Source organism: Rana temporaria, chromosome 5 (genome assembly GCF_905171775.1).
Source record: "Rana temporaria chromosome 5, aRanTem1.1, whole genome shotgun sequence".
NCBI lineage: Eukaryota > Metazoa > Chordata > Amphibia > Anura > Ranidae > Rana > Rana temporaria.
Window position 1 is genome coordinate 304,386,036 of NC_053493.1, and position 15,788 is coordinate 304,401,823.

Sequence of the window (15,788 nt, forward strand, 5' to 3'; positions counted from 1 at the left end):
TACTTTTTGATTTAATAAATATCAACATTAAAAAAAAAAAAAAAAAAAAAAAGAAGAAGAAGACGACCGATTAGTTTAGACCGATACATATTATTCTACATATTTTTGGTAAAAAAAAAATTCTCAATAAGCATATATTGATTGGTTTGCGCAAAAGTTATAGCGCCTACAAAATAGGGGATAGATTTATGGCATTTTTATTTATTTTTTTTACTAGTAAAGGCGACGATCTGCGATTTTTATTGTGACTGACATTGCGGCGGACATATCAGACACTTTTGACACCATTCACATTTATACAGCGATTAGTGCTATAAAACTGCACCGAGTGCTGTGTAAATTTGACTGGCAAGGAAGGGTTTAACACTAGGGGGCGCTGAAGGGGTTAATATGTTCCCTGGGAGTGATTTCTAACTGTAGGGGCAGGAGGACTTACAAGGGGAGGAGACCGATCTGTGTTCCTCTGTTCTGGGAACACACATCGGTCTCCTCACCTCTGACAGGAGGTGGATCCGATCCACACTCCTGCCGTGTTTGCCGGCAATCGTGGGTGCCCGGCGGACATCGCGACCGCCGGGCACGCACACCGGGTCGTGAGCTTTGCCGCACGCGCCCACGATGCACAGGACGTCTTATGACGTCCACTCTGAAAGACACACAGTTCCTGCCGACGTCATCATTATGGCTCGGTAGGGAACTGGTTAATGAGCAAATTCATAATTATCCTTAGGTTGCATGTACAGAATGTTTAAAATCTACCCACAAATTGTATTAACATCTGAGTCCAGGGACGGTTTTTGAAAATGTTCCTATTTTCCTAATATAATATCAAACTTCTTTTCTGCTCTAGTTTCTTCACTGACTGTGGGACATTACCTTTGCCGATACTTTGTAGAACCTGTTCTTGCATGCCATCCTTATGCCAGCGAGCATGTTCTTTTCTTTAAACACTTCTGTTATGCTCCAGAATTAAACTCTCCTTATAAATAAAAGGTCAACTTTAGTTTCTCCAAAATCAAAGCACTCAAAAAAGCCAAAGGCATTCTAGGATCAAGTGTTGCATGGAAAACTTCAGATACTGACATATTAGGTCACAGGTAAGGCTTCCTTCTACTGTCTCTTCAATGGAGATCAAATCTGCATTTATTCTGCACACGCTTACCTAACTCTCTTCATAGCTGTTTAAACACACACAGCTTGATTACTTCTGCCTTACTTCCTGGACAGACTTTAGGTCATAACACAGGAAGGAGTTGACCAGTGGAGGGTAGATGCAGGGTGTTCCATCAGATTACCGCTACCCATCAGATCGTTTAACGGATGGAAAGTGCCGACCAAAAAATACTTACTGCGCACAAGTTATGCGCTCCAACATGCGTTTCACAATGCTATGGAGTTCCAAAACTTCATGATCTGACGGGTAGCGGTAATCTGGTAAAACACCCATGCGGACTTCCTACTATACCCAACTACATCTTGAATTTCAGAGAAATTTTAGCAAAAAAGTGAGTATTAATAAATCTAGTATTTTGAGATCTGTGATGTTGTTTTGATGTTACATTTTGAAAAAAGCTGGACGCCAGCAGTGAAAGGTGGCAGAGGCCATGTTGGTACACCCGGCACTGCTCAGCACTATACCTTTAGCCTTTCAAAATTAAACATCCAAACAGCATCACAGATATCAATATACTATATTTATATTCCGCTCACTTTTTTGCTAAAATTACTCTGAAATTCAAAACGTAGCTGGGTGTAGTAAGGTATCCGCTGCTGCCTTCTGACTGCAGGCGTTCTATCAGATTAGCAAACCCGTCAGATAATTTTTGATCAGAAAGTCACTTCCATTACACAATCTGAAGGCTAGTGGTAATCTGGAACACCGGGTGTGTGCCAAGGAGACCAGCTGGTCAACTCCTTCCTGTGTCATGACCTAGTCTCTCCAGGAAGTACGGCAGAAGTAATCGGGCAGTGTTTTTAAACAGCCATGAAGAGTGAGGTAAGCATGTGTAGAATAAATGGAAAGTACATCAACGCTATATTGGTACATAGGGGGGCTGGAACTTAAAAAAAAAAAAAAAAAAGGAGAATATAGCCTTTAAGCAATACTGTACATCGAACAGGTGTACTGCAACACTCTAAAATTTACTCAAGGTGCTTACACAGGAATATGAAGGTTTTGCCATGTCGTCCAAAATAAGCGCTAATACAAATCTTTTCTTGTTCTTTACAGAGGTTTTCTTGACTTCAGTAGCTTTACTTTAACATATACTACTTAATGAAATTCCAGATAATGGAAACTGCAACCAGGAAGCCTTTTGATAGCTTAATAAAGCATCTCATTGCGCTTAGAAGAATCAATTAACTTTATTGTTGGATCCCGGCTCCATACAGAAGTCGGAGGCCGCTGTGTTCAAACTAAAAGAATGGAGGACATTTTAGACTTCTATGGGAATATTGGCTAAAAATATTTTGGCTGCAGTATAAAAAAAACAGCAATGGGCCTTAGATTGTTTCAAGCTAGCTAGAATTTGGAATGCAACTAGAAAATCAACAATGCAATAGTGATTTAAAGTCCAAGTTCTTATAGAATATAAAAAAATAGGTGCAAACAGGTTCAACAAAATGCAGCAATGGTCACTAAATGATAAGCATTGGTAAGTCCATGCATCAAATGGTTGACTTGAGAGTAGACACCATCACCACGGAACAGATATCAAACTGACGACAGCCGGTGAGAGGTAGAGGTAAGTGCCTACTTACCAGACCACCATGACCCTTCGTTTAAAAAAAAAAAAAGAAGGATCAGGTGGAGCTTTAGTACAGTTGGTGGCCTAAGGTCTGTACTGGTACCTGGATGGGACTGGCCAGGAATGGACTCCAACAGAAGAAATTACCATGGATAAAATGAAGAAAACGGGCCATAGTGAAGTTATGCGATTTTATTGTAAAACAGATTAAAAACAAAAGCCAAATGCCCACTTACTTGTGCAAGTGCCGAGACCTTGGCACTAAGGAATCAAGCGTGTTACAATAAATCGCAGAACTTCACTACGGCCCGTTTTTCTTCATTTTATCCATGGCAATTTCTTCTGTTGGAGTCCATTTCTGGCCAGTCCCATCCAGGTACCAGTACAGACCTTAGGCCACCAACTGTACTAAAGCACCATCTGATACCCTTTTTTTTTTTTTTTTTTAAACAAAGGGTCATGGTGGTCTGGTAAGTAGGCACTAACCTCTACCTCTCACCGGGTGTCCTCAGTTTGATATCTGTTCCGTGGTGATGGTGTCTACTCTCAAGTCAAGTCAGAATTTGGAATTTATCACCTACTATTAGCGTCCCCTTATTATTATACACCCCCCCCCACACTTCCAGTATCTGCTAGTACATTGAACACTATCCTCCCTTAGACTGACAACTCTGCTGTCTCTCCTGTACTTATTCATCCAGAGTTGCATCTCACGAATACAGAAGGTGTGTTACTGGCCTGATCACCAGGTAAAAACAGAGGGGGGAAAAAAGCCAAAGAAAATAAAATTGATGTTGCCAGCACATACAATTGGTAACCTGCAATACAATGCATTTTTGGTTTAGGGTTTAATACCACTTTAAGCCCTAACTTGTACAGCTTTTTATTAGATCATGTGGAACTGTATCAAATGCTTTGCTGAAATCAAGATGGGCCATGTGAACAGCACCTCCCTGGTCCAAAACATTAGTGATATAGTCAGAAAATAATATCAGACTAGTCTGACACGATCTGCTCTCAGTAAAGTCATGCTGCTTTGGGTCCAGCAAGTTGTGTGTTTTTAAATGATCAATGACCCTTTTTAGCCGTGAACTATTAAAGAATCACCAAAGGCAAAACTTTATTTCTCATTATGGAGAGAGTGCAGAGTTGGCAGGACACTCGCTGAGAGTACCTACTTGACCCGTGATGCTAATGCCTGAACACAATTTTTACAGTCCTTTCCGATTTTTGTGTTTTCTTCCGGCGATCTGGTCATTGTGGGCAACTAGACTACATTTTTTTTTCTTTTTTTTTCTATATGATGCATTTTTCTTTTGATTCCTGTTCTCACTATATTATGTTACACTGGGTGAAGTATCTGACCTATAATTCCATTACATTAGCTGGGCTCCCACCCTGAGTGGTCTTAGGACAGGCCAGGGCAGCTGTGCCCCTGGATGGCAGTTTGGAGGCCTTGTTGCCCCCCTCCTCTGGGGGTAGAGCTGGTGAGGTCCTCTGTGGCGGCTTCACGGTGGGGCACCTTGGAGTTGACCCTTAGCATGGATCTCGTATTTTATTTAGTCAGAATGCTTAACCAGGGTAACCCCTGGGGTCACATAGGGGATATCCACCTTATCAATGTTGCTTTATATTTTTCCCCCTCTTTCCCCAGCTCCCCACCCCTTTATACAATACGTTTTAGTAGCCATGTATGTCGATGCACTTACCTCTGTTTTCTTATTTGAAAACCCTCACCAGTAGGATAGGGTTTGGCTATGTTGTACTCTGTGTTACAGAGATTATATAAAAAAAAAAAAAAAAGCAGTTAATAATTCAACAATAACACAAGTTCTTCTAGAACTCTGGTGAATACCATCAGGGCCTATTGCTTTATCAATCTTTAACTGAGCCAGTTCCTCTGCCACCTCGGTCTCTAGAAATCCTGAAAATTAACAGTCATTACTAGAACCAATAGGATTCCCCAAATTGTTAGTGTAATTAATTTGAGAAGATTGAACAGAAGTAATTGTTTAAATTGTTCACTACATTTAGGTCTCCAACATGGGTGCTGTGCCCAGTTTTCATTTTAGCAATCCCACTGTATTTTTTCTTCAAAAAATAAAAGTAAAATTGCGTTTGGTTTCCCTTATCTTTTTAATAGTTTAAGCTGTTTTACTGTGATTCGGCAGCACTGAAAAGATGTTTGGCCTCCTTTTGTCTATATTTTTACACACTTCTCTATCATCAACTACATTTAGTTTCCTTGAATCTCCTATATGGTTGTTGTTTTTTTCTCTCATTTACTAGGCTACTTAACCCTTTAGTGAACTATATTGTTATTTTCTTACGTTTACTCCCAATTTGCCTGACATATAAATTTAGTGGCCTCCAGGATGGTAGACTTAACAGTGTCTACCGTTTACCAACTCGTTTTACGTCAACTTTTTATAATTTAGAAATTCAACCATTTCAGAAAAATGTGTCCGATTGAAATCCAGAAATTCTCTTTTTACATATGGTGTTTCAGGTCTTGTCTCAATATCAACCAAAGATGGAACCCAAAATGTTGTGTTATCTCGTCAATCAACAAGTTATCATTATCTAGTCCAGGGGTAGGCAACCTCAGCACTCCAGCTGTTTTGAAACTACAAATCCTATCATGCCTCTGCCTCTAGCAGTCATACCTGTGATTGTCAGGGTCTTGCAATGTCTCATGGGACTTATAGTTTCACCACAACTGGGGGGCCGAGGTTGCCTATCCCTGATCTAGTCTGTCCTGGGGGTCTGTATACTACACCAATTCTAAGGGAAGATCCCTCTCTGGTCAGAATGCAGACTCAGAGTTCCGAGCATTTGCCTTACGCCACATCTGACATATGTGACAACTCCCCATCTTTCCTACTGTCTTTCCCATTTAGTGTGTACCCTGGTAAAATTTCAAAGTTTTGTAGTGGTAGGTTGTAAACCAATCAAGGCCTGGGCTCTTACCTAGTTTAATTTGACCAAAGGCTGGTTAAAATGTAATCCATGGCTGGCGTTGGCTCCCCCTGTGTCCTCTTTAGCCCCGCTGGGTGGTTTCCTGTGGTTCGCACCGGGAGAACAGGCGGGTTTTTTCGGGCCGTGGGTGGACGATAGTAATGCTAGCTGCGGTAAATTGCTACGAGACGGTAAGCTTTTGACCTTAGAGACGCTTAGAGGACGGTATGGGTCCTTTCCCATGGACTTTTGGCGCTATCGACAGCTTCATCACTTTTTTGAGACCCACGGGGACTCGATCAGGGACACCTCCACGCTTAAAGCCTTTGAACGCCTCTTTATTGAAGAGGAACCGATTCCGCATATGATCTCTGAACTTTACCGCTTACTTAGCTTTGCGACCCCCACACGGAAACCCGCTTTTGTCCGGACATGGGAACGAGACTTAGAAATAACTTTTACCCCCAGCCAGCTGACGCAACTGTACCAATTCACCCGATCTAGCTCAATTGACTCCAAGACCCAAGAAACAAATTATAAATTGCTGTCGCGTTGGTACCGTGTACCTGCGGACTTAGCTAGAATCTACCCTTCGGTGTCTGACAGGTGCTGGAGGGGCTGCGGCCACAGGGGCACGCTCTTGCATATTTGGTGGAACTGCCCGGTGATCAGACCTTTCTGGTTAGATGTACAATCCCAGATTAAGGATATACTAGACCTGGACGTCCCTTTCTCCCCGACCCACTTTCTGTTGCACATTCCTCCCATGCCGACGAGCCAATATAAGCGCAGTCTACTGCCTCATCTCCTGAATGCAGCAAAACGGCTACTTCCAATATATTGGAAGCGCCCGCAGGTTCCCAGCAGGGAGGAATGGATTCGTGGAGTGGATGAGATACGGGAGGCAGAGGACTGGATTGCCACTTGTAGGAATATGCGGGAGCGCTACTCTAGCACCTGGTCGGCCTGGACGGAGTACTTCTTGGACTCTAGACTTGTGTCATCTAGCTTAGATGTGGCATTGTTGTAGTTAGCAGACCCTTCCCTTAAGCAAAGACCTAGGGCCCAATAACCTGCAGCTCTATCCTTGGCTGAGCTGCTCTGAATTTCTTGAGTGTCGTCCTCTTTTAGTCGCTATCATTGTGAGTTGGTGGTGGCATGTGGCGCGGGGGCGGAGCTGGATGTCTGGTCTCAGGTACGTTCCTTCTGATTCTAACCCTTCTCTATCCCTTTTTTTTTTCTCTCCCCATCTTTTCCTCTCGTTCCTTCCCTTTCCTCCCCCTCTTCCCCTTTCTCTTTGCTCTCCCCCTAGGGGCCTAAGGGCGTTGTGGTGGCACTGGGGGTCCTGGTGGCTGGTGCGCTGGGGGGGTGGGTGCTGGGGGCCCTGACTGGTCGGACGGACTCGGCAGCCGGCTCCCGGGGGGGCAGCCTGGCCTCTTCTGAGGTGAGGCCCCTTTTTTGCCGCCCCGGGGCGGATCTGTCGATTGCTGAGGGGGTCGGTGGGGATTACCGCGGGGAGGAAGGTAAGTTGGAGGTCCTTGGAGGCCCCCCTTCCTTCGTGCGTTCCCGGCCGGCTTTCCCCTAAACCTTGCACAGTGCAATTGGTTTCTTTTTTTTCTTTTGTCCGTCGGACGGGTTGGGTCGGCCTTCGGCTCCCGGCCCCTCCTTGGGGCCCTTAAGGTTCCGGAAAACCCCTTTTAATACCTGGAGGATGGTGTGCCACCTCTGTATCTTAAATCTCAACGTAGGAGTACTGTATGGGGGAGGTGGCCCCCGTCCTCGGTCCGCCACCCGATTCTCCAGCCTCCCTCTGTGATGTTAATACGGCTACTAAGCCCCGGTGGGACTATGTGCATCCCCTGTCTTTTTCTCTGTTATGTTGAAAAAAAAAAATGACAAAAATGGACGGCTTATTGTTTGATGTATGATGCCTTTGACAACATAAGTTGTAATGTATTATCATGCTGTCCACAAATAAAGATTTTACAAAAAAAAAAAAAAAAATGTAATCCATTCTAGTGGTTTATTTATGGCTCAAATGGCCACGTTCTTGGCTTTAGAGAGGTCACGGTTATCTAAAAAGGTTGGTTTCAATTATTTTTTTTTCTGCCGACATGGAGGTAGGCTTGGGTTGTGGTGGTTAGTCATGTAAGCTTCTGAGAATTTAGATGTGTATGCCGATACCAGGGGTTTTTCATGTATCCACGCTAGGACGGCTATGAGGTCATTCATTTTAGAATTACATTTCTGGTGCTATTGGCTAAGAATTCAACAGGAATAAGGTACTAGTGGGCATCTTCCTTCATTGCCTATGAAATAAATAATGTTGAAGGATTTCGCTGACGTCATCTTATGTAATGAGTAATGAGAACATGAGCAAAAAATGTTTGAGGTTAGATGGATATCAAAAGAGGAGAGGAAAGTCTTCAAGCAAGATACAGAAAACAGTCAATCTACAGTATTTATTGGAAGTTAAATTTAAAATCTTCTTCACCTGTCAGACACAAAGAAGTAGTGTTCTTAATATGCAATATACTCCGTTTTTGAGGGGGCAAAGAAGAGGAAAGAAAAAAAAAAAAAAAAGAGAAAGAAGGATACATCAAGAAAAGAAAAATAGAAGAAAAGGAGAAGAAAAAGGGTGGGGTTTAAGAGCAAGACCGAAAAAACACAGGGATAAATTTAATGGAAGTGGAAGAAAAGGTTAGATGGGGAGAAGAGAAGGGAATAGAGCCATTGCAGATGGAAGGTAGTAGACACACACACTGAGAAACCACTATGTTGATATGTGAGAACTCTTTTGAAAAAAAGCCACTCAAAATTACAAAAGATGTGTGGGACTCCTTGTAGTCACAAGGAAATAGAGGGCCACAACATGACCTGCAAGCAGTGCTTACAGTATCAGTCCTGCTCCAGGTTATTTTAAAACCGCAAGTTACACAAAACAAAAAATACTAAATATATCAAATAGGTTGATCTCCTCTTTATGCCGACTTTCAAACATTTTGCCATCAGCTTGATAGCAATCTAATAGCGATGCTTGCTAGTTAAAAAGTAGACGTTCCAATCTTCATAGACTTCTCTTATGACACTCAAGACTAGCACAAAGGTGGCTAGATTAGCTAGTAAAATGTGGGCTGTAAATTGAGAGGGAGGAAAGAAAATTGGACAAAACCACCAGAGAAGGAATAAAGACTGGATCTAATACCCAACATCAGAAATTAAAATTGATTTTGTTTCCCTTCATAATTTGTTAATGCCTTTCCATAGCCATTTACATTCCTAGTATTAATTGCTCTCTATTTATGCATAGTCAGTAAAGAGAAGAAAAAGAGTAAACATATAACATAAGACCTACACAAATTAAGTGTGACCTTTACCAAGAATAGACCTCTGAGTGAGATATCCAAGATACAGCAATTATAGCTATCCCACATGCTGTGTTCAAATACCAAACATAATATATAGGGGGTTTTCAGTTATTACAATATGTGTATGGATATAAAAAAAAAAATCATCAACACAACTCTTTAAAAGGGTTTACCTTAAACTGATACTTCAGTCTGTGGTAGATTATGCGGATTTCTGTATCTTAGGTCTTTAAGGGATGCTTACAAGCAGGACTGCATTAATGATCAAAAATAAAAGTAATCTTATTCGGTTTGATTGTTAATTTTTATGTTCATGGAGAATGCAACAGGATAAAGTTAAGGCATCTGAAAATATGGCTATAGTTGCTGGAGAAGTGCGAGTCTATCAAAACAATAGAGAAGCCAACTATGAAGCCCTTGCTATTGAGTCAAAAAGCTGACTCAGTCTATTGCCTTTAAGCAAAATATTACTTTAGGATGGACTGACACTTGCATCTACACATCAATTTATTGCAATTACTTTATTAGGATAGAACACGTCTTCGTAAACAATATTTTAAATGGGGAAAAAAAGGGACAGAACTGAAATCAAAAATACACAAAATATGCATTAACAGCATATGTGTATTGCAATAGAGACTAACCATACAGAAATACAACTGCATTATGTCAGTGTACAGTATAAAAATGTACATATTAGACAGTATATTGAAGTTGTACATTAAAAAGGAGGTTAAGATCAAGGTGAAGTGTTATTGACTGTGTATCATTCATTCCCAGAAAGATACAGCGGGCGGGTATTGTTAAACTGCCAACTAATTGAGCAGTTATTGCTTGGGCTAAATAGATTTTGAAATGCTTTCAACAGATTTGTGTCACCATAAATCTGCCCGTTGGAAATAATGGCTTCATTCAATGGCTTTTGTATCCATCGTGTAGATGACAAGAGCCATGGTATGATCTACTACTTATACTTCCATATGAAGGAGGAAGAAGTGCAAAGTAGGAAACACAAGACAGGGCTTAAAAAAATGTAATAAAAATTAGAAGAAAAACAAACACTATAACTAAAAATGTAAATAAAAGCAGAGCGAAATGTATCAATAGCTCAATCAATAGTCATGTTTTGAGAAAATGTTTGCATATTCATTTTGATAAAAATAAATTACTAAATTAAGATATAAAGAATTAAGTCTGCAGGAGATACTTAACTAAAGGAATTCTAGGATAAACATAAAACCTTATCCAGATAGGCAGACCTTGGAATTTGGGCTGTAGGTACCAGATAAGCTATGATAAAATAGGTCTACATTGAACCTGGGTTAAATGGGTTACTATAGTGCTCAATTCTGAACTATATAACTTGTGTATGGCTGTGCTGCCCAACAACCTTGATGTGTAATGTTTGTTTTGTACTTTTGCAGGGTCACTTGGAAAACATTGTGCCCATGGACAATCTGTGCTGCATCACCTGTCAGGTGCTATTGAAAAGGCTCCAGGGTTCCGATATGGAGATGGGGTACAATGAGTTCTGTCTGCCTTATCAGCTGGACAACCCCTAGTGAGCTTGTCATCAATGGGTTGGGCCAGGTTTTGGCAAAACACAAAGGCACATTTCTGGGTGGGTCCGTAGCAAGCTCTCCCTCCTCAAGAGGGATTTAAAAAAAGGAGAGTCTCTTAAAGGAGAGGCTCTGTTGAGTAGAGGTACCCTGTGAGCAGGCAAGGTGTCTGTAGAGGCCTAAAGCTGGCCACACATTTTTTTCATACAGCACAGATGGACGAATCTGCAGTTCCTATTACTATATTCTGGCAAATGCACTGGCAGCTGTCAGAATTACCAAACAGCAGCTGCGTCTCATTGTACATGCAGTGTGAGCTTCTGGATGCTAAGACCCACCTAGTAACTAGGAGCTGTAGAAGCCTCTAAAGAGTTGAGGTTTTCCACGTCCCCCAGTCTTATGTCAAGTTCTGCGGTAATTTTAAAACTGCATCTACAAAGACTGGATGTGCAGCAGCAAGTAACTACACTACCTACAGGCAAGGTATTACTAGACGAGCGTTCAACTTGTAAAGACAAGGTCATTTCAGGTGGAGGCACTGCAGTGTTATGAACTCATGAATATTACCCTAGCTTCCACCTAGCAAGCAGAATTTCCTAGTTACCCTAGTACTAGCTACTAAACAGAGGATGTAATTACTGCCAGGAGGCAGTTAGCTCACATGACCCCAGAGTAGGGATAAACTTGGACTTGAGGCAATGTTCAGGTTTAAATAATCAAGCTGACATGCATGTGTATTTAGCCACCTATCATTTAGCAAGGAACCACTACGAGAAAGCACGTTCAACGGGACTGGTAAAACTAATGAGATCCATTCACCCTCCAGCAGAGTATGTTATGCCAAGATTCTTTGGGGAGGAGACACCAACAGGGTCACTACCTAATTTTACACTGTGTCATTTAGCCAGCAGATGGCATCTGTTTGGTTTTGGACCTAGAACACTTCCTTAATGTTTATAAAATAAGAACATATACAAACTATATAAAAAAAAAAAACTTAACATAACTAGAAATCATGCATTTATATGGAAGATCCTAGTGGATCCTATGCTCATTTCACACTGATTCGCAGCAAAAACATGAATGCGTTTGTCGTAATTTTGCATTACGCCACATTTTCCATTGCTTTTAATGGGAAGGTGTGTTTTGGGTGCGTTTTGTTTTTTAGCTCCAAAAATGCTGCAAGCAGGATTTTTTTTTTCACCACAATGGTTGCTCTTGATTATTTTCTTTTTTTTTTTTTTTTTTTTTTTTTAAGCGCTTCAGAGACTCCTCAGTGCGAAATCAGTTCAAGATTTGTTCAGTAAACATGAACTCCTTCAACATCACTGCTTTTCTGTTACCAAAAGATTTTATTGGAACACAGATAAAAGTATACAATATGAGTGCAAAGGCTACAGTTGTATTTACAGTGCATTGAAGCAAGAGTGCCTGCAGGGTAATTATAGTGACAGATTAGATTGCATGCACAGGAATGTACAATAACGGATCATAGTATTGTAAGGCACAAAAAGGAAAAAAGTATCCATTCCTAAATTATTTTGAAGGCATGCCCATGAGCACAAGGGACTAAGGGCCTGATCCACAAAAGGGATAAGCCGGCGTATCTACTGATACGCCGTCGTATCCCTGTTTCTATTTATGGAACTGATCCACAGAATCATAGATAGGCAGAAGATCCGACATGTGTAAGGGACTTACACTGTCGGATCTTAGGATGCAGTACCGCAGCCGCCGCTGGGGGCATTTCTTGTTGAAATCCAGCGTCGGGTATGCAAATTAGCACTTACGGAGATCCACAAAGCTTTTACGCTTCGTTTTTTCTCCGTAAGTATTAGTTTGCCGTCGCAAAATTAGGGCTGCTTTTACAAGGTGTAAACTTAGTACACCATGTAAAAGTAGACCCTTCTATCCCGCGTCGCTGTCATTTAACCACTTAAAGACCTCAGGTGTTTTTCAGATTTGGTGTTTGCAAGACTAAAACAGTTTTTTCTGCTAGAAAATTACTTAAAACCCCCAAACATTATATATTTTTTTTTTTCTAACACCCTAGAGAATAAAATGGCGGTCATCGCAATACTTTTTGTCACACCGTATTTGCGCAGCAGTCTTACAAGCGCACTTTTTTTGGAAAAACTTCACTTTTTTGAATTAAAAAATAAGACAACAATAATTTTGGCCCAATTTTTTTATATATTGTGAAAGATAATGTTACGCCGAGTAAAATGATACCCAACATGTCACGCTTTAAAATTGCGCCCGCTCGTGGCATGGCGTCAAACTTTTACCCTTAAAAATCTAGATAGGCGACGTTTAAAAAATTCTATAAGTTGCATTTTTTGAGCTACAGAGTAGCTCTAGGGCTATAATTATTGCTCTCGCTCTAACGATCGCGGCGATACCTCACTTGTGTGATTTGAACACCGTTTTCATATGCGGGCGCTACTCGCGTATGCGTTCGCTTCTGCGCGCGAGCTCGTCAGGACGGGGCGCTTTAAAAAAAAATGTTTTTGTTTTCTTATTTAAATTTTATTGATTTTATTATTTTTTACACTAAAATATAAAAAAAAAAAAAAAAAAAAAATGATCACTTTTATTCCTATTACAAGGAATGTAAACATCCCTTGTAATAGAAAAAAGCATGACAGGTCCTCTTAAATATGAGATCTGGGGTCAAAAAGACCTCAGATCTCATATTTAGGCTTAAATGCAAAAAAAAAAAAAAAAAAAAAAAAAAAAAGGAAAATTTGTCATTTAAAAAAATGACAGAAAAAAAATTGTCTCTTTAAGAGGCTGGGCAGGACTGACGTTTTGACGTCACTTCCGCCCAGCAGAGCTATGAGGACGGGTGGGGGCCATCTTGCCCTCACTCAAGTCCTCACTCTCCAGGCGGCAGCATCGGATCTCCTCCGCCGCTACCGACGGCTCCGGTAAGCGGCGGAGGGCGCGGAAAAGCGGCGGGAGGGGGGGGGGCCCCTCTCCCGCCACCGATAACGGCGATCTCGCGGCGAATCCGCCGCGGAGACCGCCGTTATCGTTTACACGGCCGCCCGCTGAAAACATGGATATCTCAGTTGTGGCAGCAGCTGCTGCCGTTACTGAGATATCCATGTTTAAAAAGAGGACGTATATATACAGTGGGGGGTCCTTAAGTAGTTAAAAAAAAAAAATAATAATTCCCGCAACGCTTTTTTTTTTTTTTACGCCCGTCGCGATTCTCAAAACCTGGCGCAACGTAAAGCACGTCGGGAAAATAACGTCGGGAGCATGCGCAGTACGTCCGGCGCGGGAGCGCGCCTAATTTAAATGGGACTCGCCCCATTAGATTAGGCACGCCTTGCGCCGGACGGAGTTACGCCGCTCAAAATTTCTAGGTAAGTGCTTTGTGGATCAGGCACTTAGGTAGAGATTTTGCAGCGGTGTAACTTAAATAGGAAAATTTAAGTTACGGCCGCTCTTTGTGGATCAGGCCCTTAATTTCTAATTTTTTGGGCAAAAGGCCTAAACATTTATTCAAATAGCCCCAAAATTGTGTACAAGCCAGTGGTATATCAAGCCTATTTTTTGTTGCATAAAGCCACAGGTTTTCATTGTGCATGTCAGCACAAAATGTTACGTATCAGATCTGTCTGCCGCAATGTCGCAATCCTGTGTAACACGCAGATCACCGCCATTACAACCTTGGGCATTGTGCAGGTCAGCCACCAGTGTCCTAACAACCGCTGATGTCATTGGATAAGGACGACATCAGACACCTGCCCAGCATCCCTGTACCCCTCTGTCAGCACTGGGGTCACAGTTGTGTGGGAGAGAGAAAATGAGGAAGAATGTTAGAATACTAGTCAGTACCAGTGTGCAAAAGAGTATTCGCTTTGGAAGACCAAGGCTGGGTTCACATCCAATTCGCAATAGCAGGAGATTGTGACCGGCTCTCTATGGAGCGGATTCACACATCTCCGATGTGGCTCCAGCAGGGATGGACTGGCCATTGCGACTACAGGGAGTTTCCCGGTGGGCCGATGGCTCAGTGGGCCGGCTTCAGTGACAGCGGCCTGGGAGTTTCTCACTTCTGCCTAATCTTGTCCCATAAGGGGGGGGGGGGCAACAAACTGATTCTTTCCCCTGGGAGAAATAATGTTTAGCTTCCCCACTGGTACTGCCTATAAGAGTACCAGCCGTTCTACTCTAATAAAGTAAAACGGCTAGTGAAGGGGGAGAGGGGGTGCGGGTGGCCGGGGGGGGGGGTGCGGGAGTTGTCCGGCTGCTGTGGGAGAGACCTGTCAAAGTGGGCCAGTCTGGATGAAGACCAGGGCCAAATTTTTGTCCCAGTCCAGCCCTGGGCTCCAGTGTAAATTTACACAGGAGCCCTGTGCATCTTTTGGTCTATTTCAGGTCCGAATTCAGGCCAAAATTTGGCCTGAAATCAGACCTGAAACCGTGAGCCAGGACGCACAGGACCCCTGCTGTGAGCCGCATCGGCATGCAGTGTGAACCAAGCCTAAATCATGTCCAACGTTGAGTGTCTTACATGTGTGGAAGCTGCTGCAATATGTACTACTATTGGTTTAGTTTTTACACTTTAGAAAGGGGTGCCTCAAAATTTAAATTCTGCACAAGGTGTTGTGACTGGAAAAAAAAAAAAAGTCTGAGAAACGCTGGTCAGGAGGACTTCCTAAGATGTTATGTCAGCAAACATGTTGGTCTAACCATCTTCATTGAATTTGAAAAGAAAATTCCATATCTTCCAATGGGAACACTAGTTCTGGTTACCTGAAGGATTTCCCCTCACTTCCTGGTGTGGCTTTGAAACAAGAAGTTCAATTAAATCCCCCCAATAGGTCACAGATGGCAACAAAACTAACAGGGGTTATAACCATTCTAAGTTTTGCCTGTAGATCTACTTTAAGATTATTCAAGGCAATGTCACTCACTCTGCCTAAAACTGTTCAGTGGATAGTTTTAAAATATTTGCTTTCAAACATGTTACCAAGCTTCATGTAGAAGGCACAACTATTGTAATAAGAGTCCATTTTACAGGACGCAGACAAAAATATTTATGTGCATGATTTGAAGTGATTCCACTGTTGATTGAGAAGTTTGTATCTAGAATAGAATGCTGTAAAACTTCGCTAAATGCTTCAACACATAAAATTTAA

At 42.0% G+C, this 15,788-nt stretch overlaps 1 protein-coding gene across 5 annotated transcripts in view; it reads right to left on the bottom strand.

Annotated features, from left to right (window-relative positions):
• ZNF521 (zinc finger protein 521) overlaps positions 1-15,788 on the bottom strand; it is a 432,628-nt gene that overhangs the window by 385,918 nt on the left and 30,922 nt on the right. Inside the window, exon 1 of one of the 5 annotated variants that reach the window (XM_040354089.1) lies at positions 877-997. The exons of the other annotated variants lie outside the window; for them this stretch is intronic. Within the exon in view, the coding sequence (XP_040210023.1) occupies positions 877-910 (34 nt within the window). The 5' untranslated portion in view covers positions 911-997. Of the gene's footprint in view, positions 1-876; positions 998-15,788 lie in introns of those variants that run through there. 5 annotated transcript variants of the gene reach the window in all.